We start from the raw sequence: 26,606 nt of genomic DNA, 5'->3' as shown, positions 1-26,606 counted from the left end.
ATATATATATATATACGTATATATATACATATATATATGCACACATATATATATATGTATATCTATACACATATGTACATATATATGTATATATTTATATGTATCTGTGTATGTGTCTATATATATGTATATATATATATATATATATATATATATATATATATATATATATATATATATGTATTTGTATATATATATATATATATGTATCTGTGTATATGTATATATATATGTATATATATATATATATATATATATATATATATATATATATATATATATATATGTATGTATGTATGTATATTTGTATGCGTTTGTGTGTGTGTGAGGGGGTGCTGAAAAATTTCTGGTTTTGTGTAAAGGAAAATACAATAGGATTCAGTTAATTATGATTTTATTGAACATATTCCCCTCTCAGATTCACACACTTATTGCAGCAGTCCTTCAGTTTTTCTAAGCCCTGTAAAAGAACTAGAAGGCTGGGCCTCCAACCAGGTGTTTCATGATACCCTTAATGCCAGGAACTTTTCGTAGGACAAAATTATCTTATGGCTGGCCCAACTTCACATATACGACCTGAAGTAATTTTTTGAGATGTTTTGGTGGAAAAATAGTATGTCTTATAAGCCATCAAATATGATATCTTATTTAGGAATTTTAGTAAATTCTACATTGGCCTTTGTTTGTGGAAGTGCATGACTTAGTGGTTGGAGTGTTAGACTCATGATCACAAGATTGTGGTTTCGATTCCTGGAGCGGGCGATGTGTTGTAAGAGGATGGAGGGGAGTTGGCGGAGAGGTATGGTGGTAGTGGTGGTGGTGGTGGGAGAGTGGGGGCTACATTTGTTCTGTTCCATTTCACATTGCTTCGGTCCACTCAGCTCGTAGAAATGAGTAATCCAGGAAAGGACTGGCATCCCATCCAGGGAGGAGTGCATACTATGCCTTAGAAACCAGGCATAGTTTTTTACGGAATAATGTGGACTAATCATAGTTTATTTGTCTTGAGTAATAAGTCCCAAGTTTTACCTAGTGTCCCATTCAGCATGAGAGCCATCTTCTTCTTAATGCTCCTAAACTTTTAGTTAAGAAACAAATCTTGTATGTTCCGGTTCAGTTCAAGTGAACCCAATTTCCTTGTAGTATTTGAGAATGCAAATGTGTATGGCCACAAACAAACCTACATATGATCATGCACCAACTCGTTCACTTATCCTCAAACCCTTCGAACCGTCTCGATTCATACAAGAGAAACTTTGTCACCCTCTTAGCGACTGACTTGAATTCTGTGAAGAAGGACTTAACACCATCATCATCATTGCCATCATTGCCACCACCACCGCCACCGCCACCGCCACCACCATCACCACCACCACCATCATCATCATCATCATCATCATCATCATCACCATTTAATGTCCATATTCATGCTGTGTGATGGTTTGGATGGCTTGACAACGATCCAATGAGTTAAGAACTGCGATCTACTTCAATTCTTTTCTACTCTAGACACTGGGCCCCACATATATTTTTTTTTTGGGGGGGGGGGGGAAAGGGGGGGCCAGTCGATTAGATCGACCCCAGTATGCAACTGGTACTTAATTTATTGACCCCGAGAAGACAAAAGGCAAAGCCGACCTCAGCGGAATTTGAACTGAGAGCGTAAAGATAGGCAAAATACTGCTAAGCGTTTCGCCCTTCGTGCTAACGTTCATGCCAGCTCGCCATCTTAATTGTCCTTCTCCATTAGTCTGCTTCAGCATAGTTTCTTTGGGTGGATGCGTTTCCTGATGCCAACCTCTTTAGAGTGTGTACTGGGTGCTTTTTTGTGCTACCAACACTTCTGTGATAATATTTCTTATTTCTTAATTACCCACAAGGGGCTAAACATAGAGGGGGGACAAACAAGGACAGACAAAGGTATCAAGTCGATTACATCGATCACAGTGCATAACTGGTACTTAATTTATCGACCCCGAAAGGAAGAAAGGCTAAGTCGACCTCGGCGGAATTTGAACTCAGAACGTAAAGACAGACGAAATACCACTAAGCATTTCGCCCGGCATGCTAACGTTTCTTATTTCTTTATTACCCACAAGGGGCTAAACATAGAGGGGACAAACAAGGACAGACAAAAGGATTAAGTCGATTACGTCAACCCCAGTGCATAACTGGTACTTAATTTATCGGCCCTGAAAGGATGAAAGGCAAAGTCGACCTCGGCGGAATTTGAACTCAGAATGTAACGGCAGACAAAATACCGCTAAGCATTTCGCCCAGCATGCTAACATTTCTGCCAGCTCGCTGCCTTAATAATATTTCTGTGATAATATTTCTGAATATAAAATAACCTATGTGTTTCAATATATTTTGACAATTTGAACAAGTTGGATGGGTTTAGTGAAGTAACTAATTCTTTTGCTATGAAGTTGATGTTTAGAGCATAATTTAACGAATAGTTTTTACGTTAGATTTAAACGGAACCTTTTAATATAAATAAACCTTTTAAAATGCATAACTTTTGTGCCATTGAACCAAAAGTGCTTTCAGATGGCTTGCCGCCTAAAGTGTTAAAATGCATCTCAAAGGAAAACATTGTTTGTTCATGATCTATCTATCTCTACATTGTATTCGTCCCATCTTTGTTGAGCCCTGTGTGGCTAATAAAAGAAATGTATCTATCTAATCTATCTATCTATCTATCTATCTATCTATCTATCCATCCATCCATCATCTTTCTATCTATCTGTCTGTCTGTCTGTCTGTCTGTGTCTATCTATCTGTCTGTCTATCTGTCTGTCTGAGTCTATCTGTCTGTCTGTCTATCTGTCTGTCTATCTATCTATCTATCTATCTATCTATCTATCTATCTATCTATCTATCTATCTATCTATCTATCTATCTATCTATCTATCTGTCTGTCTATCTATCTACCTATCTATCTATCTATCTATATATATATATATATCTATCTATCTATCTGTGTGTCTGTGTGTGTTTGTATACATGCACACATATATATGAAGAATATGAAGATGCTTGGAGATTTGATAAATAAAATGTAAGGTAGACAGGAACACAAAAGGTGAAATTAATTATTGGGGAAATCTGAACGAAGTCTTAACACATTCTTATAAGATGGCCTCTATACTTGTGATAAGTGTGTGCCCATGTATACATCTGCACACGTGTGTGTGTGTGTGTGTGTGTGTTTATGTTTTCAATATTCATATCAAACTGTGATGATAAGTATGTCTGTTAGTGTAACATAAATATCTCCAGCAACACTTTTGACTAAGGCTGTTCTCACTTGTTCACTTTTCACTTCTCATTGAAGAGGTTCTTGATGGAATTATTGGCAAAGCTTTGCTTTCTCCTTAGATTCAACTAAAAGATGTTCTAGGTAAATAGCCGGAAAGTAACAGAGAGATTAATTGACCCTCTTGTGACCATATTTCTAATGAGATTATACTGTTCATTTGCTTGAGTAATTTTGAAATTAATCAAAAATTGGGGTGGGGTGTTGTGTGGGAATGTGGTGGAGATTAACGAAGCAAATAACTTTAAATTTATTTATCAATATATTAAGCTGGTATTTAGGATACAACTTTTAAAACATTTTTTTTTGTTTTGTTTTACATGAGATTGTGATGAAATTTTAATCTTGTGAAATCTTGCTTTATTTTTCATCTAATGGAGATAGGCATAGCTGTGTGGTTAAGAAGCTCACTTGGCAGCCATATGGTGTCATGTTCAATCTCTGTGTGTGGTACCTTGAGCAAGTGTTTTTTTTTTACTATAGCCTTGGGATGACCAATGTCTCATGATTGAACTTTGGTAAATGGAAACTGAGAGGAAGCCCATTGCGTGTGTGTAGGTATATATATGTGTGTGTGGGCATCTGTATATCTTTTTGTTTATATCATGTTTGTCCCCTATCATCATTTGACAACAGGTGTTTGTTTATTTACATTCCCATATCACAGCAATTCCGTAAAAGAAACTGACAGAATAAGTACCAGACCCCTTCACCTCCCCAAAAAAAACAAAACAAAAAAAAAGCAAATACAAAATAAAGAATAGTTATTCTTTTCTACTCTAGGCACAAGGCCCGAAATTTTTGGGGAGGGGGTCAGTCAATTAGATCGGTCCCAGTAAACAGCCGGTACTTAATTTATCGATCCCAAAAGGATGAAAGGCAAAGTTGACCTTGGTGGAATTCGAATAAAGAATAAATACTGGAATAGATTTGGTCGACTGACCCCTTCCAGATGGTACCCCCAGCATGGCTGCAATCCAATGACTGAAACAAGTAAAAGAATAAAAGCTAATGAGATTTCAGCTCAGATTTCCATTTAACCCTTTGACTCTTTCCTCTATACTTTCAGTAATTTTATTTCTTAACTCACCACGTTCTTTCCATTTCAGTTTCCACCATATGCCACGAATGAAACTGGTCGGCTATCTAGCATTGGAAGACGAGAAATCGGACATGGTACTTAAAATTTATACTCTTCAATACTATAACTGCAAACCCAGATAAGAGCTAGATATAGCCAGTTTAAATGCTAAAGGGTTAAGTTTTTGGTGTCATCTTTAATACTAGGGTTAGCTTTTATTGTGAAACATATGCTATTGTAATGAATATTTATTTTCTTCTGCTAATTTTCACAGGTTACTTGGCTGAAAAAGGGTTGCAGGCTATCATACCGGAAGAATACCCCTTTACCATACGTCTTACCTCAGAAGTCTTGGAGTCAAATGGTAATTTTTGTTACGTTTCAGTTTCTGTTATGTTTGGTACTTGTTCTTTCTTTGATAGACAAGATGTCTACTTGTAAATCTTTTGCTTCAGTTACACTGGTACATGGTTTTGTGATGTGTGCATGTGAGAGAGAGAGAGAGAGAATGAGAGTTGGAAACAGATTAAAGAGAAAACGTCAGGCAGAGTATATGGATCTATCGGTTGGTTTGCGTTTCTCTGTTCACATATATAATAAGCTTAAAACCAAGAGATCTGTCAGGCAAAAGATTTGATACTTCTGTATGGTTACAGCTGTTTCATAATTTGCTCCAGTTTCATCATTAATTTCAAAGCATATGTACATTCATAGTATATTTAGTACAATCTAGTGCAGCCTCCCAGTTTGCCGTCCTCTCTCAAACCATCCAACCCATGCCAGCATGGAAAGCAGACATTAAATGATGACGATAATAATGATGATGATGATGTTATCAATTTCACTGCCTATGTACATATATAACATATACATATAACTATGTGCTAAATATACTATAAATGTACATATGATTTGAAATTAATGATGTAACTGGAGTAAATTATGAAACAGCTGTGACCATATGAAAGTATTAAATCTTCTTTTGCATCTCAAATCTCTTGGTCCCGTGCATCCTGGATTTTCAGATTCATAATCACATTGAATTACATCATAATCTAATTAGTATGAGATCTGATAACGAGTTCCTCAGCTGGAACACCTACCACAAGTTTTGCTTGATTCTCCAAATCCAACTTCCTCTTCTATTTATGCATGTATCTGTGTATCTGTCTGTCTTTCTATTTATCTATCTGCTCATCTGTCCATCATTCCATCCACCCAATCAACCACCCACCCAACCAATTACCTGCCTACTTACATACCCAGCCCTTTTCCTCCATCGCCCTTTCTCTCTTTCCATCCTCCTTCCACACACCTCCCTCCCTCCCCTCATTGCCTTCCTCTTTCTTCCCCTCCCCATCTTCCTCTCCCTCCCCAAAGCTCTCTTTTATTGACTGAAAATACTGCAGAACTTACACGGGCCTAAAGATTTGCGCTTGGTACTTGTCAAGTTTGACAATTTTGACATATTCCCTTGTATTTTATGTCTGTGTGCAAAACTTTATGAATGTATGTGCATGCATGCATGTATATGTGTGTGTTGTGCTTGCATGCACACACACACACACACATACATGTGCATGTTTATTTATATATGTATATGTATGTATATATATTGGGAACAGCTTTTATTTTCAATATGTCATATTAAAGACACGGCTATGTTTGAGTTTGATCGTCTGTTTATTAACGATTTTTTTTTTTTCATATTTCCTTTAAAACAGTTCTTTATGTTTAATTTGGAACATTAGCATTCCTAAATCCATTAATTCATTAACGTTTCAAAGCTCTCTCAGCTCCATCCTCAGAATTAAACGATACTAGAATGGCATATGTTCCCATGGTTTGTGTTGGATCACAAAGAATCGTATGAGTGTCGGGGATTTTTTTCCTTTGTAGTTTTTTTTTTGTTCTTTTTTCTACTCAATGCTGGTTTAAAAATTATTGAACAGTTAAGTTTGGTAGTTTCTATTATACTGCAAGAACCAAATACATCCTAACTTCAGAGTAGATTATTACACTATTGAAAAAAAAAAAAAAAAACCCGAAAAAACCCCTCATAAAATAGCACTTAATCATTAACTCTTTGCTGGAATATAACATAATAAACCCAGAATGGAAAACTTTCTTATTAACAAAAAGTCACAAATAAACAAATCACAGAACCTCATGCTAGAAATCATCATCATCATCATCATCATCATCATTGTCATCATTGTCATCATCATTATCATCATCCTCCTCATCATCATCGTTTAATATCCGTCTTCCATGCTGGCATGTGTAGGACAGTTGACAGGTGTTGGCCAGGTAGAAGACTACTCCAGTCTACTGTGTCTGTTTTCGCAGGGTTTTTACGGATGGATGCCCTTCCTAACACCAACGACTCTGCAGGGCAGACTCAGTGCTTCTTGCGTGACACTAGCGCAGGTGAAGCTCGTTTTGGCGTGATTTTTTTTACAGCTGGATGCCCTTCCAAATATAATTATAATAGAATTTTTTTAAACATTGAATGGCTTTGAGGGTCTGGCCAAATAAAATGGGAATCAAAGGGGCCCATTGGTAAAAAATGGTTGAGAAAAAGTCATATATCAGTGAGATAGGATGCAAACAATATCAACAAAAAAAAAATTAAAAAAACATAAAAAGAAAACATTGAATGGCTGGAGGATCTACCTGAGTAAGATAGTAATCAAAGTGGTCCACAGGTAAAAATAGTTGCAAAACATTGATTTACATTGTGGTTTTGCCCTTTTAGCAAGAATGCAGGTATCTTCATGAACTTTGGCTCCTCTGTGCACAGCTGGTCTTCATTTATTGTGCTTCTCTGCTGACACTTCCTATTTCTATTTTCCTTCGTCAGTAAAGAACTCTTTCAGAGTAGTTTTACATTGGTCCTTAAAGCACAGATTTGGAAATCCTATGCTTCTTCTTCCATCTGTTAATTCTTCAGGCAACACTTGCTTAGAGATTCAGTTGTAAACTTCAGGAATCAGACAGTAACATTAGTCATACAAGTAAAAACGTTACCATTGTTTACTGCAAGAAATAAGCAGAAAAACATGCGAGGAAATAAACAGAAAAAGGATTGTTGACAACACTTAAATCCTATGTAAAATAGTACGAAAATATTAGAAAAATATTGATGGAGATTTTTTCAAAACCATATGCTTCAGCCAAAGATCAATTTACAGGATACAATTCTTGTGAAAGTAGCTACAAAAACTACCAGATTTGAGTGTTAATTTTTAAACCTGCCATTGGTAAAAAGAAACAAAAAGAAAATCAAGAAAAATATCATCAGTACTCCCATGATCCTTTGCGATTGAATACAAAATGTTTGATAACCTGATAGCCTGCCATTTTGTTATAATTTCCTTTTGAGGTTGGAGCTGAGATATCTTTGAAATGCTAATGAAATGCTAATAGATTTAGGAATGTTAATGCTCCAAACTGAACTTGAAGGATTACTAAGGGAATATCATAAAAAATCCTTAGGAAAAATTATGCGTTTGCATGTATGTGTGTGCATGCATGCATATGCGATATACACAGACGCACTTATATATGTGTGTGATCTTGTGTATTGATGTTTGCGTATGTTAGGTTTTTGAATACTTTGCTCTAGTTTCTACTTTTATTAGATCAAACTTCTGTGTCAAGTCTCACCGTAGGCACATCTGTGTTTGTAGATGCACATGTATTACATCTCATTTGCTTCAATTGACACAGTATTTCAGAATTTTCTGTATATCTATCTATGTGTGTGTTGGTATTTGATGTTTCATTGATTGGCCTGCAGTTGCGCTCCCTATAAATTGTAACCTACTGAAGTTCGTATTGGTTTCCTTCTTTCATATCCAAGATCACTTTCGCTATTTTCCTGTGACTGAATGGCTCTGTAAATCGGTGAAGAATTTCATTAGGAACACTGCAACATATGAAGCATTTTTTTTATAATCATGTATGAGATTCAGCATGTACAATTTACCATGTATCATTTCACCAAGTCAGTGCAAAACACATGTTGCATATTTACAAATGTACGTCCTTTTCAAACACACACACACACACACATGCACAAATACACAATCCTTTTAAACAAACAAACACACGGTTTTTAAGCAAATATGAATGGTTTTTAAACAAATGCTGTTTTTTAAACTAATGTGCATGTGCACCAACATATGCATTTTAAACAAAAAAGATGCATATTTTAAACAACTACATTCTCTGCACACACACACAAACACACATGTGCATTATTCAAATGAATACATTTCGAAATGCATGCCACACGACACATGCACTCATACACATGCAGATGTGCACAACATTCACATACACACAAACACACCACCACCACCATCACCGTCATCATCATCATCATCATCATCATCATCATCATCATCATCATCATCATCATCATTCATCATCTCTAAATAGAAACCTGTCTGAAAATAGTGCAGGGTTCTGGGTTTGAACATACACTGTGCCTCTGATAGGATAGAAATCATAAAGTTTTTAATTCAATGATTTCTTCTTCAACAACCTGGCCTTCTACAACCTACAACCCCCACATTCACACACAAACACACACACACACACACACACACACACACACAAACACACACGCAGACATGTGATATTTTCTTATCTTAGACATTATTATGAAAAAAAACAAAAACAAATGGCAACATAGAAAGCCTCACTGTGGCTCTGAAGCTGACACGATTCTCTTGATACAAAGGGTTACTGCCTAGGTTAAGTTTGCAGATGAAGCACTTGGACGTTTATATTTAGGACAAAAGGGAATTGAAAATATGAGTGTACTGTAATTAGTAACACTGAAACTGACGAGTGACAGGTTTGTACTTTAAGGTTTTCATCTGAAATTTTCTTCTTTGTTTTTAATATCAGACTGGTTTTTGCACAAGTTTAACACTTGGTTTTTGGGAGGGTCATTATGCCAATAATATACATAGGCCAATAATATACAAAGCTGGCAGAATCGTTAGCACGCCAGGCAAAATGCTTAGCGGTATTTCGTCTGCCATTACGTTCTGAGTTTAAATTCCGCCGAGGTCGACTTTGCCTTTCATCCTTTCGGGGTCGATAAATTAAGTACCAGTTACGCACTGGGATCGATGTAATCGACAACTTAATTCCTTTGTCTGTCCTTGTTTGTCCCCTCTATGTTTATCCCCATATGGCCCATAAAGAAATAAGAAACGTTAGCACGCCAGGCGAAATGCTTAGTGGTATTTCGTCTGTCTTTATGTTCTGAGTTCAAATCCTGGTGAAGTCGACTTTGCCTTTCATCCTTTCGGAGTCGATTAGATAAATACCAGTTATGCACTGTCTTTGTGTGTGTATGTCTGTGTGTGTGCACGTTTGTGTGCATGTATGTTTGTGTGTGTGCACGTTTGTGTGTGTATGTTTGTGTGTGTGCATGTTTATGTGTGTGTATGTTTGTGGGTGTGCACGTTTGTGTGTGTGTATGTCTGTGTGTGTGCACGTTTGTGTTTGTGTATGTCTGTGTGTGCACGTTTGTGTGTGTGTGTATGTCTGTGTGTGTGGGCACGTTTGTGTGTGTGTGTGTATGTCTGTGTGTGCTTGTTGTGTGTGTGTATGTCTGTGTGTGTGCATGTTTGTGTGTGTGTATGTCTGTGTATGCACGTTTGTATGTGAGTGTATGTCTGTGTGTGTGCACATTTGTGTGTATGTATGTCTGTGTGTGTGTATGTCTGTCTGTCTCTGTGAATTACCTGAAAAGTTTGTTTATATAGCTTAGAGAATAAGCACACAGATCCTTGAACAGAGGAGACTGGTTCAATCCCAATTTACTCCTCTGTCCAATTTAGTTGAACTGCTCCGTTAATGAGACAGCATATTTGGCTCAACACATTCTGAGAATGAGAGAGAGAGAGAGGCGTGCACACACACACACACACACACAGATCTCCTACACGCCATGCATGTGTGTAGTACAATGATTGGTTGGTTAGCAGCTGAACGGTGTCGAGCTGGGTGTGGAATCTAGCCATAACACCTAGGTTTTAATTAGGCATGCTCTACTGCACAAAATGTTATTAACACATTTGTTCATGTGATTAGTGCTGACCTACCTTCGGCCAGCACCAACTTAGCTTGGGTTGGTGCCAAATATTGCTAGACATAACCCCCCAGCCTTCGGTCTAGTGTCTATCTCAAAACACTGTGATAAAATAGACATTAACTATAACGAAAACAGGAGTGACAGTGTTGCTGTTGTTGGTCCTTGTCGAAGTGGTGGTGGTGGTGGTGGTGGTGGTAGTGGCGGTAATGATGCTGGTTTTATTTGTGGTGGTTGTGGTAGTGGTAATGCTTTGGTGGTGGTGGTGACAGTGTTATTATTGTAGTGGTGCTGGTGGTGGTAAAGACGACGATGTTGCTGATGGTGGTAGAGGTTATAATGCTGGTAGTGGTGTTGGACGTGGTAGTGGTGGTAATGATGGTGGAGGTGGTAGTGGTGGCGTAGGTGTTAGTAGTGGTGGTGGAGGCAGTAAGTGGTAGTGGTGGTGGAGGTGGTAGTGATGGTGGTGGTAGAGGTGGCAGTGTAGGTAGTAGTGATGGTGGTGGTAGAGGTGGCAGTGTAGGTGGTAGTGGTGGTCGGACTGGTAGTGATGATAATATTTCTGGTGTAGTGGTAGTGGTGGTTGTAGTAGTGCTAATGTCCTGATGTTCCTGTTGATAGTGTTACAACAGTAGTAGTAGTAGTAATAGTGGTGTGGTGGTGGTTGTGCTACCGTTAATGGTAGTTTAGTAGAAATGACAATGACTATAATGGTCCCTCAATACTAGAGTTGGTTGTATTGTTGTTGCTGTTTGTGGTATTGGTGCCAGTAAGAATGCTTGCTTAGTTTTTATGATGATGGTGATGACTCTGTTGTGATATTGGTGTTGACATTTTGTGTTAATGTTAATTGAAGCTGTTTTCTTTTTTCGATGGTAATGGCAGAACAGGTGTCAGTATTGATGAAAACGGTGACGCCAATAAGATTTAGTGGTGGTCGGATGATACAATGTCAGTTTTTTTTTGGTACTGGCCAATTGCTCAGGTGTGAAAAACAATGTTGGTGTCCACAGTCTGTTGTGGGTGTTAATAGAAATGTTTATATGGCTCCTCTGATAACAAGCGTTGATGGTAAACAATATCACAGATGCAGCATTCATCATCATCATCACCATCATTTAACGTTTGTTGTTCATACTGGCATGGGTTGGATAACTTGACAGGAGCTGCTAAGGTCAGGAGTTGCACCAGGTTCCATAATCTGTTTTGGTTTGGTTTCTATGGTTGGATGCCCTTCCTAATATGAGTGTACTGGGTGCTTTTTACTTGGCGCCAGCACCAGACTTACTTTTATGATGGACTAGCATGAGTGCTTTTTATGTGGGACTGTCAGCAGTGCTTTTTATAGACGCAGGAGTAGCTGTGTGGTAAGTAGCTTTCTTACAAACCACATGGTTCCGGGTTCAGTCCCACTGCTGGCACCTTGGGCAACTGTTTTCTACTATAGCCTCGGGCCGACCAAAGCCTTGTGAGTGGATTTGGTTGATGGAAACTGAAAGAAGCCTGTCATATATATGTATATATATATTTATATGTGTGTGTATATGTTTGTGTGCTTGTGTTTGTCCCCCCAACATCACTTGACAACCGATGCTGGTGTGTTTACGTCCCCGTAACTTATGTGTGTGTGAGTGAGTGTATGTTTGTGTTCCTTTGTCTTGACATTGCATGACAGTTGTAAACGAGTGCCACTGTTCTACAAGCAGCGTCCTTCATTTCCAGTATTCTGCGGAAACATGTCTAGCCATGGAGAAATATTACTTTGCTCGGAAACAGGTGAGGGTTGTCGATGGGATGCGAATCCAGCCACAGAAAATCTGCTCCAGTAAACTCGTCTGACCAACTCATACAAGCAAGGAACAGTGGACACTGAAATAATAATGACCGTAGTGGTGGTGGTGGTGATTGTATGTGTATGTTTGTGTGTGTGTATAACTGCTGTGTGGAGGCGCAATGGCCCAGTGGTTAGGGCAGCGGACTCGCGGTCATAGGATCGCAGTTTCGATTCCCAGACCGGGCATTGTGAGTGTTTATTGGGCGAAAACACCTAAAAGCTCCACGAGGCTCCGGCAGGGGATGGTGGCGAACCCTGCTGCACTCTTCCACCACAACTTTCTCTCACTCTTCCTTTTTCTGTTGTGCCTGTAATTCAAAGGGCCAACATTGTCACACTCTGTGTCATGCTGAATATCCCCGAGAACTACGTTAAGGGTACACGTGTCTGTGGAGTGCTCAGCCACTTGCACGTTAATTTCACGAGCAAGCTGTTCTGTTGATCGGATCAACTGGAACCCTCGACGTCGTAAGCGACGGAGTGCCAACATACAAGTATAACTGCTGTGCAGTAGACCCTCATGTCTTCAATACATTCCATACAGTTCTTGACACTTTTCCATCTGTTTGTCCATTCGTGTTATATGCCTATACCATTTTAAAATCGTTCCTCCCACTGAAAACGGAAAATACAATAACAAAAAGAAAACAAACTGGAAAAAAGAAAACATGCTGAGAAAAATAAAAAGCGAGATTTATTTTTTTTCGAAAAAGGGAAAAATGGCAAAATAATCAGAAAATTTCAATATTATGCTGCCATGCAAAAACAGAAAAGAAGAAAACGGAAAAAGCAAAAAAAGCAAAAAAGAGTCAAAATGCAGAATGGATTTGTAAGAATTTTTTAATGGAAACTCTCTCTCTGTACGTGTTGCTCTTAATAAAATTTTTGGAGGAAACCAGGGTACTAGAATATTGGTAATCATAGTTGCCTGCCTGCCTACCTGCCCATCACTTACTAATGAGTATCTATTGAAGAGGATGTTGATTCTGTGATATTTCTTCTCCTTCAGGCTCCAAGCAAAGTGACAGTGGGAAAAAGAGAAAGAGATTCATAGATATGTGTGTGTGTAAATATCTATATTTATGTATATGTGTGTATATATATGTATATGTGTGTATAAATATATATATATATATATATATATATATATATATATATACATGTATATATATGTATGTATATATACATGTATGTATATGTATGTATATATACATGTATGTATATGTATGTATATATACATGTATATATATATGTATATGTGTGTGTGTATATATCTATGTATATATATATATATATATATATATATATATATATATATACAGATGTTTGAATGTGCATATATATATGTAGATGTTTGTGTATATATATGTATATGTATATATAGATGTGTGTGTATATATATATATATATAGATAGATAGATATATTTGTGTGCGTATATAGATATATATGCATGCATATGTGTGCATGTATATATATATATATATATATATATTGCAACACGTGTGTATGTGTGTGCATATAACACACACACAAACACACACACACACTCATAAAAAGAGAGGTGGGTTTCACAACTTCTGGCATTTGTCCAACACAGTCCTGAGCAATTTTCATTTTACTGATGCGTACCTGCCTCCCCAACTCCTCCTCCAATGGAGATCAATTCTCTGCCAATCAATTCTTATCATTATATTATTATTATTATTATTATTATTATTTTATTTTTTATTATTTTTTTAGACAAAATCCACCTGAAGCTATCATTTATTTTCACCATCTGTCTCCTCCTCCATAGATAATCACTTTCCATTTTCTTTTTTATCTCTTGTTTTATATTTTTGTCATCATCATCATCATCATCATCATCACCATCATCATCATCAGATTTACCCTCGTCATCACCATCATCATTGTTGTTATCGTCATCATTATCATCAAGATAAGATAAAGCAGGAGTATAATTGGTAAAACCAGGGGCCTCAGGATACGGAGTTCAAATCCTTCACAGGAAAAATCTTTCTTTTCCACATTTACTTTTGTCATCATTACGATTGTCATCATCACTATTGTTGAAATTGTTCTTGTCATCATCATCATCATCATCATCATCATCAATCATTGTCATCGTCATCATTTGTCATCATCATCATTGTTGTTGCCATCATCAACCATCAGTCGTTATCATCGTCATTGTCGCCTTCCTCATCAGTGTTCTTGTTATCATTACCAACATCATCATCATCATCGTCATCATCGTCGTCATCAATCTTAAATTTTGATAACATTTTTTTTTTATTGTCCTCAGTATTATCATCCTCAATATTATAATCTCCACCATCAACGTTAGTTTTTATCATCATCATAATCTTCGTTGACTTGCCATCATCCTCAAACAGAAGATGAAACAAAGGCCTAATTGGTAAAGTGCTTGCTGAGCTTTGGGATACAAAGTTCAAATAGCTGTAGAAATTGTTTTCAAATAATTTTATTGGAACCATCATCATCACCATCATCATCACCATCATCATCTTTATTCTTTTACTTGTTGCAGTCATGAGATTGCAACCATGCTGGGGCCCCACCTTGAAGAATTTTTAGTGAAAGGAATCAAACCCTGTTCTTATTTTTTTTTTCAAACCTCGGTACTCTTTCTATTGGTTTCTTTTGCTGAACTGCTAAATTACAAGGATGTAAATACACCAACACCAGTTGTCACGCTGTGCTGGTGAACATACACAAACACATACATACATACATACATACAAACACATATATGTATCTTCGAAATGCTTAGTCTTAGAATGGTGGCAGCTGATGAAGGAAATGTTCTCTATGTGGCCTGTGTGTTTTCTGTACTCTGTTTATCATTGTTTATCATTTTGTCCACGTTTTTTTGCAACATTCTGTACTCAGATATGCATCTATATATACATGTAGATGTAGGTATGTACGTATATATGCATATACTCATATATTATTTGTATTATATATATATATATATATATATATATATATATGTATATATATATATATATATATGTATATATATATATATATGTATATATATATATATATATGTATATATATATATATATATATATATATATATATATATATATATATATATATATACATATATATATATATATATATACATATATATATATATATATATATATATATATGTATATATATATATATATATATGTATATATATATATATGTATGTATATATATATATATATATATATATATATATATATATACTGGAAATAACAGTCAAAACTCTTATTTAAATTGCCAAAATACACTGATAATAAATACAGAGATCAACCGTCTGAAGGCAAACGGGCTAAGACAATCTTTCAGCATACATTCAAGTATTTGGACTCACATGGATTGGTTTCTGGACTGGCATAATAGCCTCACCTTCCTCAGTATGCGTTACCATGAGAGAAAGCCCCGACCCATCGTGTCGAAGACTGTGCTGCAACTGATTCATTTTGTGCTGAAATAATGGTAGCCACCAGTATGAAAATAATTTCAGTACGGAGCAAAAAATTCATGAGAAAAATAATTCATGAAAAAATAATTTGTAAAGATATCACTGACTCTGTTATTATCTAGTGTAACACTTTAAAAATGATAATAACAGAATCAATAATATAGGCAATTGCAGGCCCCCAAGCAAGCATTAAATTGCTGAAGGATTAAAATTAATCAAAGACATACTAAGTATGCAATCGCCTGTCTTATTGATTCGGTTATCATCATTTTTAAATTGTTACACTAGATAATAACACAGTCAGTGGTATCTTTGCAAATTATTTTTATGTGAATTATTTTTCTCATGAATTATTTGCTCCATATTGATATATATATATATATATATATATATATATATATATATCACGGTGGTGCACCAGCATGACCGCAGCCACTTGGCTGAACCACATAAATAAATAAATAAATAAATAAATATATATATATATATATATATATATATTTATATCATTGCAGCGTGGCAGGTGTTTATAAGCCATTTAAGAAACATGCAAAAACCGTTAGATTCACTTCAACATACAAATTTAATTTGTTAAAATATTTTCATTGCTTTAAAACCGCGACCTGTTGTTCACTGACAAAATTCCGTGCTGCATCACGGAATTTTGTCCAGTGAACAGGTTGCGGTTTCAAAACGATGAAAATATTTTGACAAATTAAATTTAAACGTTGAAGTGGATCTAATGGTTTTTGTGTGTTTCTTAAATGGCTTAGAAACACCTTCCACGCTGCAATTGTTTTCGTTCCAGCACACGATCTAAGATCAGGTTACTTGCTATGCAAGTACATCTCTGTAAGTTATATATATATATATATATATATGGTCTTTTTTATGTATGTATGTGATTGTTCAGTTTTATTTCAAGATTTCTTACTAACAGAGAAAGATCTAGTTTCTAACCTATATCCAAGACTCCTTCATTGGAATTTCAATATCAACAACAGGGTATTTTTGTTTGTATGTATATACGCATGTATGTATGTATGTATGTGTGTATGTCTTTGTATGTATGTTTGTGTATCGCTGTATTCGTTTCTCACTGCTTGACAGTCAGTATTCATTTGTGTGTCCTTGTAACCTAGCAGTTTAGCTAACAGGGACTGATATAATGAGACTGAAAATAAGTGCTTGGGTCAAGTTAACTGACTAAAAGCCTTCAAGGCTGTGTACCAGTATGGCTGCAGTCCACTGACTGAAACAAGCAAGAGAATAATAGAATAACAGAATAATTATTTACCAAAAAAAAAACCATTAGATTTTGGAATCTGAAAAAGAAAAATTTCATGTGTAGGTTTTTCGCAGTGTTCATAAATATTTTAATTTGCAGAAAACTATAAAAATTCCTTTCAAAAAGACACTACTTTGATGTTACTTTAACTGAAAGGTATAAAAGTGTGAAGATATAAAATACAAACAAACATAATTTGAAATATACGGGAAACAAATAAATAAAATCGATTAATAATTTAATAAATCAATAGTAGATTAAATTGTGTAATCAGGGGGGGGGGAGGAGGTGGAGGAGGAGGAGGAGACTGAACTGGTTCAGTGATGTTACAGCGAATGGCATCCAAAACCAATGTAGTGCTGGCAATTTTTTTGAGACTTTCCAACACTCCGAAGCGTGTGATGAACCTCCTAAGATCTGGAATGATAGAGGTTTACCATTCACAGTGATGGAGAACTAACTAAAGGGAATGGTGATGGTGGTGGGGGTGAGAATCCGGAGTGGTCCGAGTGACTAATTGTGTTGTCATCATCATCATCCTCATCATCATCATTGCGTTCTCTTTTCCATGCATTCATTAATTGGATGGAATTTTTTTTTCTTTTGATGCAACACTCATTCGTTTCCCAGCGAGATGATATTTTTTGCTCCATGGTCAGACATGTTTCTTTAACATGAAGGACAGTGACACTTGCTTTCAACTATCAATGATGATGACAAGACAAAGACACACAAACGCATCCCTCTGCTCATATGCATATACATCACCACCATCATCATCATCATCATCATCATCATCATCATCATCATTTAACGTCCGCTTTCCATGCTGGCATGGGTTGGACAATTTGACTGAGGACTGGTGAACCAGATGGCTGCACCAGGCTCCCATCTGATCTGGCAGAGTTTCTACAGCTGGATGCCCTTCCTAACGCCAACCACTCCAAGAGTGTGGTGGGTGCTTTTTACGTGCTGCCAGCATGACACCCACCTATGTGTGTGCATGTGTATGTGTGTGTCTGTGTGTGTGTCTGTGTGTGCACACATATATCTGAAAATGTGTGTGGGTGTCTGTGTATATATACTCTATTACTCTATTCTCTCTATTACTTGTTTCAGTCATTTGACTGCGGCCATGCTGGAGCACCGCCTTTAGTCGAGCATATTGACCCCGGGACTTATTCTTTGTAAGCCTAGTACTTATTCTATCGGTCTGTTTTGCCGAACCGCTAAGTGACGGGGACATAAACACACCAGCATCTGTTGTCAAGCAATGCTAGGGGGACAAACACAGACACACACACACACACACACACACACACACACACACACACATATATATATATATACATATATACGACGGGCTTACACACACACACACCACCAGATGTCATACTCATCACCTTACGATCATTAGCTGAGTATCCAAGCCACGAAGCCACACGCCTTCACACACTCATGCACACAAACGAGATTTGAGTCCAGCAAAAGAAAGGCATGGCCTATCACAAACTGTGCTCACTAAGAGTTCACTGAGATTCATACATACATACATACATACATACATGCATACATGCATACAGTATGGTAGAAGCCATAGCCACTCATAATAAAAAGGAATACTGGTGGAATGTCCCAGTGAAGACCTCAATAACATGTAAGCACAACAGACCTGATATAGTGATCTGGGATAGAGAAGAGAAACTGTGTACTTGTTTGTACTTAAGTGCAGGCGTGGATCTGTGGTAAGACGCTTGCTTCCCAACCACATGGTTCAGCATTCAGACCCACTGTGTGACACCTTGGGCAAGTGTCTTCTACTATAGTCTCAGGTTGTACCAACGCCTTGTGAATGGATTAGCTAGATGGAAACAGAAAGAAGCCCATCTTATATATGGGTATATGTGTGTGTGTGTGTGTGTATGTATGTGTGTGTGTGTGTGTCTGTGTTTGTGTCTGTGTTTGTCCCCCCCCCCCCACACTGTTTGGCAACCAGTGTGGTGGTGTGTTTACGCCACTGTAACTTAGCGGTTCAGCAAAGAAATACTGATAAAATAAGTACCACACTTAAAGTGAAAACAAGCACCATTGTTGATCCATTTGACTAAAAGTTCTTTTAGGCAGTGCCCCAGCATGGCCACAGTCCAGTGACTGAAAGAAATAGAAGATATGCTTCTGTGTAAGTATGTCTGTGGTTGATATGTTTATGCTTCTCTGAACAGAAACCAGACTGACAGCCTTCCTAGAGTTATTATTAAGGGCCACAGCAGTCTGATTTATTTATAAAAATCAGTTTGAAATGATTAGTTGCTGCTGCTGCTGCTACTGCTGCTACTCCTGGCTGGTGATTTAATTTGAGTTGGAATTTATTTTGAAATTCAATTTAATCTTTATATTAAAAAAACAAAAAAAAAACCCTTTCTTGCTATTTGCTTTTTACCTCCTTTCTACTTTTAGAATATATATTAGGTGTGTATTTACAGAGATTTGATGTGTGTATGTGTGTGCGCGCGCGCATGTGTGTGTGTGCATTGGTGTTGTTGCCTTTCTGAGTGTGGGTGATTTACACAAGTCAGTATCTGTTTAATCATTGTTTCTTTGGAAATGTGTGCATATGTATGTGTGTGTGTGTGTGTGTTTATATATATATATATATATATCATCATCATCATCATCATCATCATCATCATCGTTTAATGTCCGTTTTCCATGCTGGCATGGGTTGGACGGTTTGATTGGGGTCTGGAAAGCCAGGAGGCTGCACCAGGTCCCAATCTAATCTGGCAGTGTTTCTACAGCTGAATGCCCTTCCTAATGCCAACCACTCTAAGAGTGTAGTGGGTGCTTTTGCATACCACCAGCATGAGGGCCAGTCAGGCGGTTCTGGCAATGATCACGCTGAAAAGGTGTTTTTACATGTTACCTGCACGGGATCCAGTCCAGCGGCACTGGAAATGACCATGCTCGAATGTTGTTTTTCACGTGTCACCGGCACATGTGCTGGTAAGGTGACGCTAGCAACGATCATGCTTGAATGTTGCTTTTTACATGCCATTGGCATGGGAGCCAATCTATGGCCCTGGCAACAATCACGCTCGGATGTGCTTCCAATGTTCCACTGGCATGAGTGCCAATCAGGTGGTACTGTCATTGGCCACGTCAAGGATTTTGATTTTGATTTCATTGCCTCAATAGGTCTTCATAAGCAAAGTTTATTGTCCCGTGAATGAGGGATACTCATAAGTGAGCTGGCTACACTCCATGCTCAGATGTGCTTTTAACGTTCCACTGGCACGAGTGCCAACCAGGCGGTACTGTGTGTTTACATATGTATATATATATATATATAATTGAAGAAATTGGAGTCAAGCAGAAGGAATATGATTGACCATTTATTTATTATTCGCTACAATTGTTGTATTTCCTCAGGTGATATATGAGTGTTGTCTCCATTAGTTTAAAATCATTGACTTCAAGTTCATCTTCTCTGTTCATCGTGGTTTGAATTTAGTAGCAGCTGATAGACCCATGGTATGTGTGGCGGGAACAGGTTTGTCGGACTGCTATGAATGGTAGTAGATGGTTCTGGCTGGCATTTAAATTGGATTGGTCCTCTATTTGGCTGTATCTCTGATCTGTTCTTCATGGTTAGCTACACATGTTAATTTCTTAAGCTGACCTTTGGTATTCAGTGGTCAGATATACATACCCACTTATACACACAGACTCACACAAACCTATGTATATATACTGTACTTTACCATGTGCATGTGTCTATATATATATATATATATATATATATATATATATGGCGTTAGGAAGGGCATCCAGCTGTAGAAACTCTGCCAAATCAGACTGGAGCCTGGTGTTGCCATCCGGTTTCACCAGTCCTCAGTCAAATCGTCCAACCCATGCTAGCATGGAAAGCGGACGTTAAACGATGATGATGATATAATCATAAATATATAGGGATTGACAGTAACCTGCTTCTCCAACATACTGAGAATTCAGAAATAGCAGTCAAAGAACTACTGATTTCAAAACTACAAATTATTACTCCAGGTTGAAAGCGATATTTTTGATACACACATACTGAGCTACCCGGCAAAATTGTTAATTATTAATTTTATTGCTAATTGACGATTCCCTGCCCTGCATATCTATATATATATATATATAGATATATATGTTTATATATATATATATATATATATATATATATATATATATATATATATGTTTATGTGTGTCTGTGTGTGTGTATATATATATATATATATATATATATATATATATATATATACACACACATATATGTACATATATATATGCTGGCATTTTGTTATAAGTGTACATATATTTGAGTGCCTGTATATGCATGCGGATACTTACACTCACGCTCACGGACACACAGACAAAGGCTCATAAACATCCGCTCACGCATTATTATTTCTTGTCCTTTCCATTTCGTAGTACCTATTATTTTATTAACAAATATACTTCTTCAGATATGATATTTAGTGGGAGGACAAAATGTCACTTAGATTTATCATTTCAATCAGAACCTCTGGCTGGATGGGTCTTTCTACTACTAGACAGGACACAGAAATACAAATACAAAAAAAAAAAAAAAAAAAAAATAATAATAATAATAAAACCTCAGAAATAAAGAAAATATCAGCGAAAACAAACAAGTTACTTCGTATGGGTATTTATCATATCAAACTAAGATTCCGTCTATATGACTCAAATGATGAAATTGTTCTATCTTGATGGTTCCTAAACCAATTCTGTTGTTACTACTACTACTACTACAACTACTACTACTACTACTACTACTACTACTACTACTACTACTACTACTACTGCTACCACCACCACCACCACCACTACTATTATCATTGTCTTTTGTTTCACTCTCTCTCTCTCTCTCTTTCTCTTTCCCTCCCTCCCACCCTCCCCTATCCATAATTTTCTCCTTCAATTGAAAATGTTCCCTGTATTATAAATTACCTTTTTCTTTTAGTAACAGAAAAAAGAAAAAAAAAATGAAATGAACGAAAAATGTCTTTTACATTTCTTATCTATTTACTTATTCATCACCATTATTATTATCATCATCATCATTATTATTATTATTATTATTATTATTATTATTATTATTATTATTATTATTATTATTATTATGCTATTGTTTTTGGGTATATATTATATATATATATATGTTTATATATTCTGTTTTCTATTTTTATTTATGAACAGTTGTCTTGTTGTCGTTGCCATTTTTTTCCTCTTTTTTTCCTGTTTTATTTCTACATTTAAAACCATTCAGAAAGTTGTTTAATGTTTTATTTCAACTGGTTATTTAAAAAAAAGAAAAAGAAAAAACAATATTGTGTGTGTCTGTGTGTGTGTCTGTGCGTGCATTTAAGCTTACTTTTCTCTTCTTTTCTTAGAATGTTCTGTTATTCTTATCCAGGATGGAATTGATAAATAGATTGAAAATTGTAATCTTTCATACTTTTTTTTCCTTCACTAAAATGTTGCATTTTTTGTTTTTCTCATTTCTTCCATTTTTTTGTTTGCTTCCATCTTTGTTCTTTCTTTCTTTCACTTTTTCATTCATTCTTTCCTTTCTTCCTTCCTTCTCTCTTTCCTTCTCTCTCTCTTTCTTTCTTCCACTTTTTCCCTTTGTTCTTTTTATCCTCTCATAGGTTTCCTGTCTTTCTTTCTTTCTTTCTTTCTTTCTTGTTTGTTTATTTGTTTACTCTCTCTTTACTCTTTTACTTGTTTCAGTCATTTGACTGTGGCCATGCTGGAGCACCGCCTTTAGTCGAGCAAATCGACCCCAGGACTTCTTCTTTGTAAGCCTAGTACTTATTCTATCGGTCTCTTTTGCCGAATTGCTAAGTTACGGGCACGTAAACACACCACCATCGGTTGACAAGCAAAGTTGGGGGAACAAACACAGACACCCAAACATATATACACACACATACATATATATATATATATATACACATATACAACGGGCTTCTTTCAGTTTCCGTCTACCAAATCCACTCACAAGGCTTTGGTCAGCCTGAGGCTATAGTAGAAGACACTTGCCCAAGGTGCCACGGAGTGGGAATGAACCCAGAACCATGTGGCTGGTAAGCCACCCAATTTTGAAAGGTATATATAGGCGCAGGCGTGGCTGTGTGGGAAGTAGCTTGCTTACCAATCACATGGTTCTGGGTTCAGTTCCACTGTATGGAACCTTGGGCAAGTGTTTTCTACTATAAGCTCAGGCTGACCAAAGACTTGGATTTGGTAGACAAAAACTGAAAGAAGCTCACCGTGTATGTTTGTGTGCCTGTGTTTGTCCCCCCACCATTTCTTGACAACCGATGTTGGTGTGTTTACATTTCTGTAACTTCGCGGTTTGGCAAAAGAGACCAATAGAATACGTACTAGACTTACAAGGAGTAAGTCCTGGGGTCGATGTGTTTGACTAAAAGCAGTGCTCCAGCATGGCCACAGTCAAATAACTGAAACGAATAAAAGAATAAAGTTTACAGCAAGTGGAAGAAGCTCTAGAACTTTCATCCATTCTCCATATATCCTTGAAATAACTCGTAATCCACACACAGTAAGTAGGTTAACATGATAATCTCACCTAGTTTTCTCTATTGCCATAATCTAGGAAGTCTTAACAATGAGTGAATAAGAACAACAACAACAGCAAAAAATTGTTTGCTTCTTTTTCTGTCAGCCTAAAAATTTCTTTTTAAAAATGGATTAAATGAAGAATTTAAAGAAGATGTTAACGACTTTTACTAGAAGCACATTTTTGAAATACAACTGTTTTACTATTCAGCTTCCATAATAATAATTTCCTCGTTAATTTTTCAAGAAACTTATTTTAATATTATACTGTCAGTTAACATCACTTCAGCTTTTGCCGTAAGCAAGTCTAAATTTGTGATCTAAATTCGAATTGTGTGTTGCAAAATGGCTAATCATACACTTCACTTGAGATTCTGTGAAAGATTCTCTTAAGAGAGAGAGAAAAAAAGCAACAACAACATAAAAAAAAAGCCAAAATAAGACAAACATACCCCGCTTTCAAAAAACATACACATAGCCTGCATCCGTTCCCCGCCATACACAAATTGTTCTTTTCTCTGCCATGATGTAGTGGTGGCACAATTTCTAACTGTCATATTTTTTGTTTAAATGCAAACATGGAGATGTTTGAGATTCTAAAAAAAAAAAAAAAAAAAGTTTTTATTTTTTGTTTTTAATTTTCAAACAATTTTTTTTCCTGTTTCAATATATTTTATTAAAAAAAAAAAAGTAAAAATAAAAAAAACAAGATAAAGAAAAATGTTGTAAATGAGGCCCAAAATATCTTAGAGACTTTACATTTGAATGTACTGAATACATATGAGAATACATATGGATATATATATATATATATATATATATATATATATATATATATATATATATACACTGTTGTGTCTGGGGAGAGTCATTTTCTTATTGTGCTTTAAAATCTAACGCACTCACTGGTAAAATTTCCACTTATTTTTCTTTTTATTTTCCTAAAATTTTTGATGCTTCAACACACGAAATCACACAAAAAATCTTGCAAACCAAATCCCAAAATGAAATATATATATATATATATATATATATATATATATATATATATATATATTTGCCATGGTAGATCGCTGACCACTACATTTATATTTTGTTCTCCTTGTTTCTTTCTGTGTTCCTTTCAGTTAAAGAGCGTAGCTCGAAACGTTAAAGACTTTCTCTATTCTCGAGCGTTAAACTAATACATCCATTTGTTGTTTGCACCACCTGTCTTTGTCTGTTGTTTTTTTCGTAAATTCTCCCATATATATATATATAGAGAGAGAGAGATGCACACACACACTCACACACATACATATATATATATATTTATATATATATATATATACACACACACACACACACACACACACACACACACACACACATATATTCGCCATGATAGATCGCTAGCCACTACACATTCTTTATTTTCTCTCTTTCTTTATTTTCTTTCTGTGTTCCTTTCTGTGAAAGAGCGTATGCTCAAAATGTTAAAGACGTTTTCACTTCCTGAATGTTAAACTAATACATCTGTTTGTTGTCTACACTACGTGTCTTCGTCTGGTGTTTTTTTTTTTGTGAATTCTCTCCCCATATATATATATATATATATATATATATGTACATTCATACAAACATATATATATGTGTTATTTCTTTACTACCCACAAGGGGCTACACAGAGAGGGGACAAACAAGGACAGACAAACGGATTGAGTCGATTATATCGACCCCAGTGCGTAACTGGTACTTATTTAATCGACCCCGAAAGGATGAAAAGCAAAGTCGACCTCGGCGGAATTTGAACTCAGAACGTAGCGGCAGACGAAATACCGCTAAGCATTTCGCCCGGCGTGCTAATGTTTCTGCACACACACACATTCATACACATATACATATACACACACACACACATTCATACACATATACATACATACACGCATATACATACACACCTTACCACATTTGAGTGGTGCTGTTTAACTGGCCCCTGAAAGGATAAAACGCAAAGTTAGCATTTGACAGGATTTGAACCCAGAGCTATAGAGAATTGAAACAAAGACTGCAAGGTGATCTAGCCTAGGCTCTGATGACATGTCCAATACACCAAGTTTAGTTAGAATATGAATAAATACCTGTAGGTATGCAATAAACAAAATAAACAAAACAAATGAAATCAATATAGATTCACCCTATTTATTTTGTTCATTGCATGCCTAAGACCGTTTTTTGAAAAGTCCAATGAAACAGATCCATGTTTTTTAATTTATATTAGTTTTGATTGCATCGTCATTTCTCTCCCTGAAGGTGATGAGCTGGCAGAATCGTTAGCACGCCAGGTAAAATGTGGTATTTTGTCTGTCATCACGTTCTGAGTTCAAATACTGCTAGGGTTGACTTTGCCTTTCATCCTTTCGGGGTCGATAAATTCAGTAACAGTGAAACACTCGGTTTGACGTAATCGACTAATTCTCCCCCCACCCCACACCTACAAATTTTGGCCCTTGCCTATAGTAGAAAGGATTATTATTTCTTCATCTTCTTCTTCTCTCTGTTTTAGGTTCCTCTTCTATGGCTTCTGTATGTGGTGGCAGCCTTGCACTAATGGATGCCGGTGTACCAATTAAGGAACCCGTGGCTGGAGTCGCAATGGGTCTTGTCGCAAGGATAAATGAAGCAAAATCCAATGTAATTGAAGATTATAGGATCATGACAGATATTTTGGTAAATATGCAATGCTCTCCTGTAAAAAAAAAAACAAAAACCCCATATATTTCATGGTGTTTAGATATGCTATATTGTGTTACAAATTTTGATCCATCAAATAAA

At 36.3% G+C, this 26,606-nt stretch overlaps 1 protein-coding gene across 1 annotated transcript in view; it reads left to right on the top strand.

The window, feature by feature from the left end:
* The window catches only part of LOC106868227 (polyribonucleotide nucleotidyltransferase 1, mitochondrial), a 400,992-nt gene that overhangs the window by 172,951 nt on the left and 201,435 nt on the right, over positions 1-26,606 (top strand). The window contains exons 16-18 of the mRNA XM_089351556.1: positions 4,429-4,495; positions 4,675-4,764; positions 26,338-26,501. Of these exons, the coding sequence (XP_089207682.1) occupies positions 4,429-4,495; positions 4,675-4,764; positions 26,338-26,501 (321 nt within the window). The remainder of the gene's footprint in view (positions 1-4,428; positions 4,496-4,674; positions 4,765-26,337; positions 26,502-26,606) is intronic.

Source organism: Octopus bimaculoides, chromosome 4 (genome assembly GCF_046866305.1).
Source record: "Octopus bimaculoides isolate indiv1 chromosome 4, ASM4686630v1, whole genome shotgun sequence".
NCBI classification, from domain to species: domain Eukaryota; kingdom Metazoa; phylum Mollusca; class Cephalopoda; order Octopoda; family Octopodidae; genus Octopus; species Octopus bimaculoides.
This window is presented reverse-complemented; position numbering and strand designations above follow the sequence as displayed.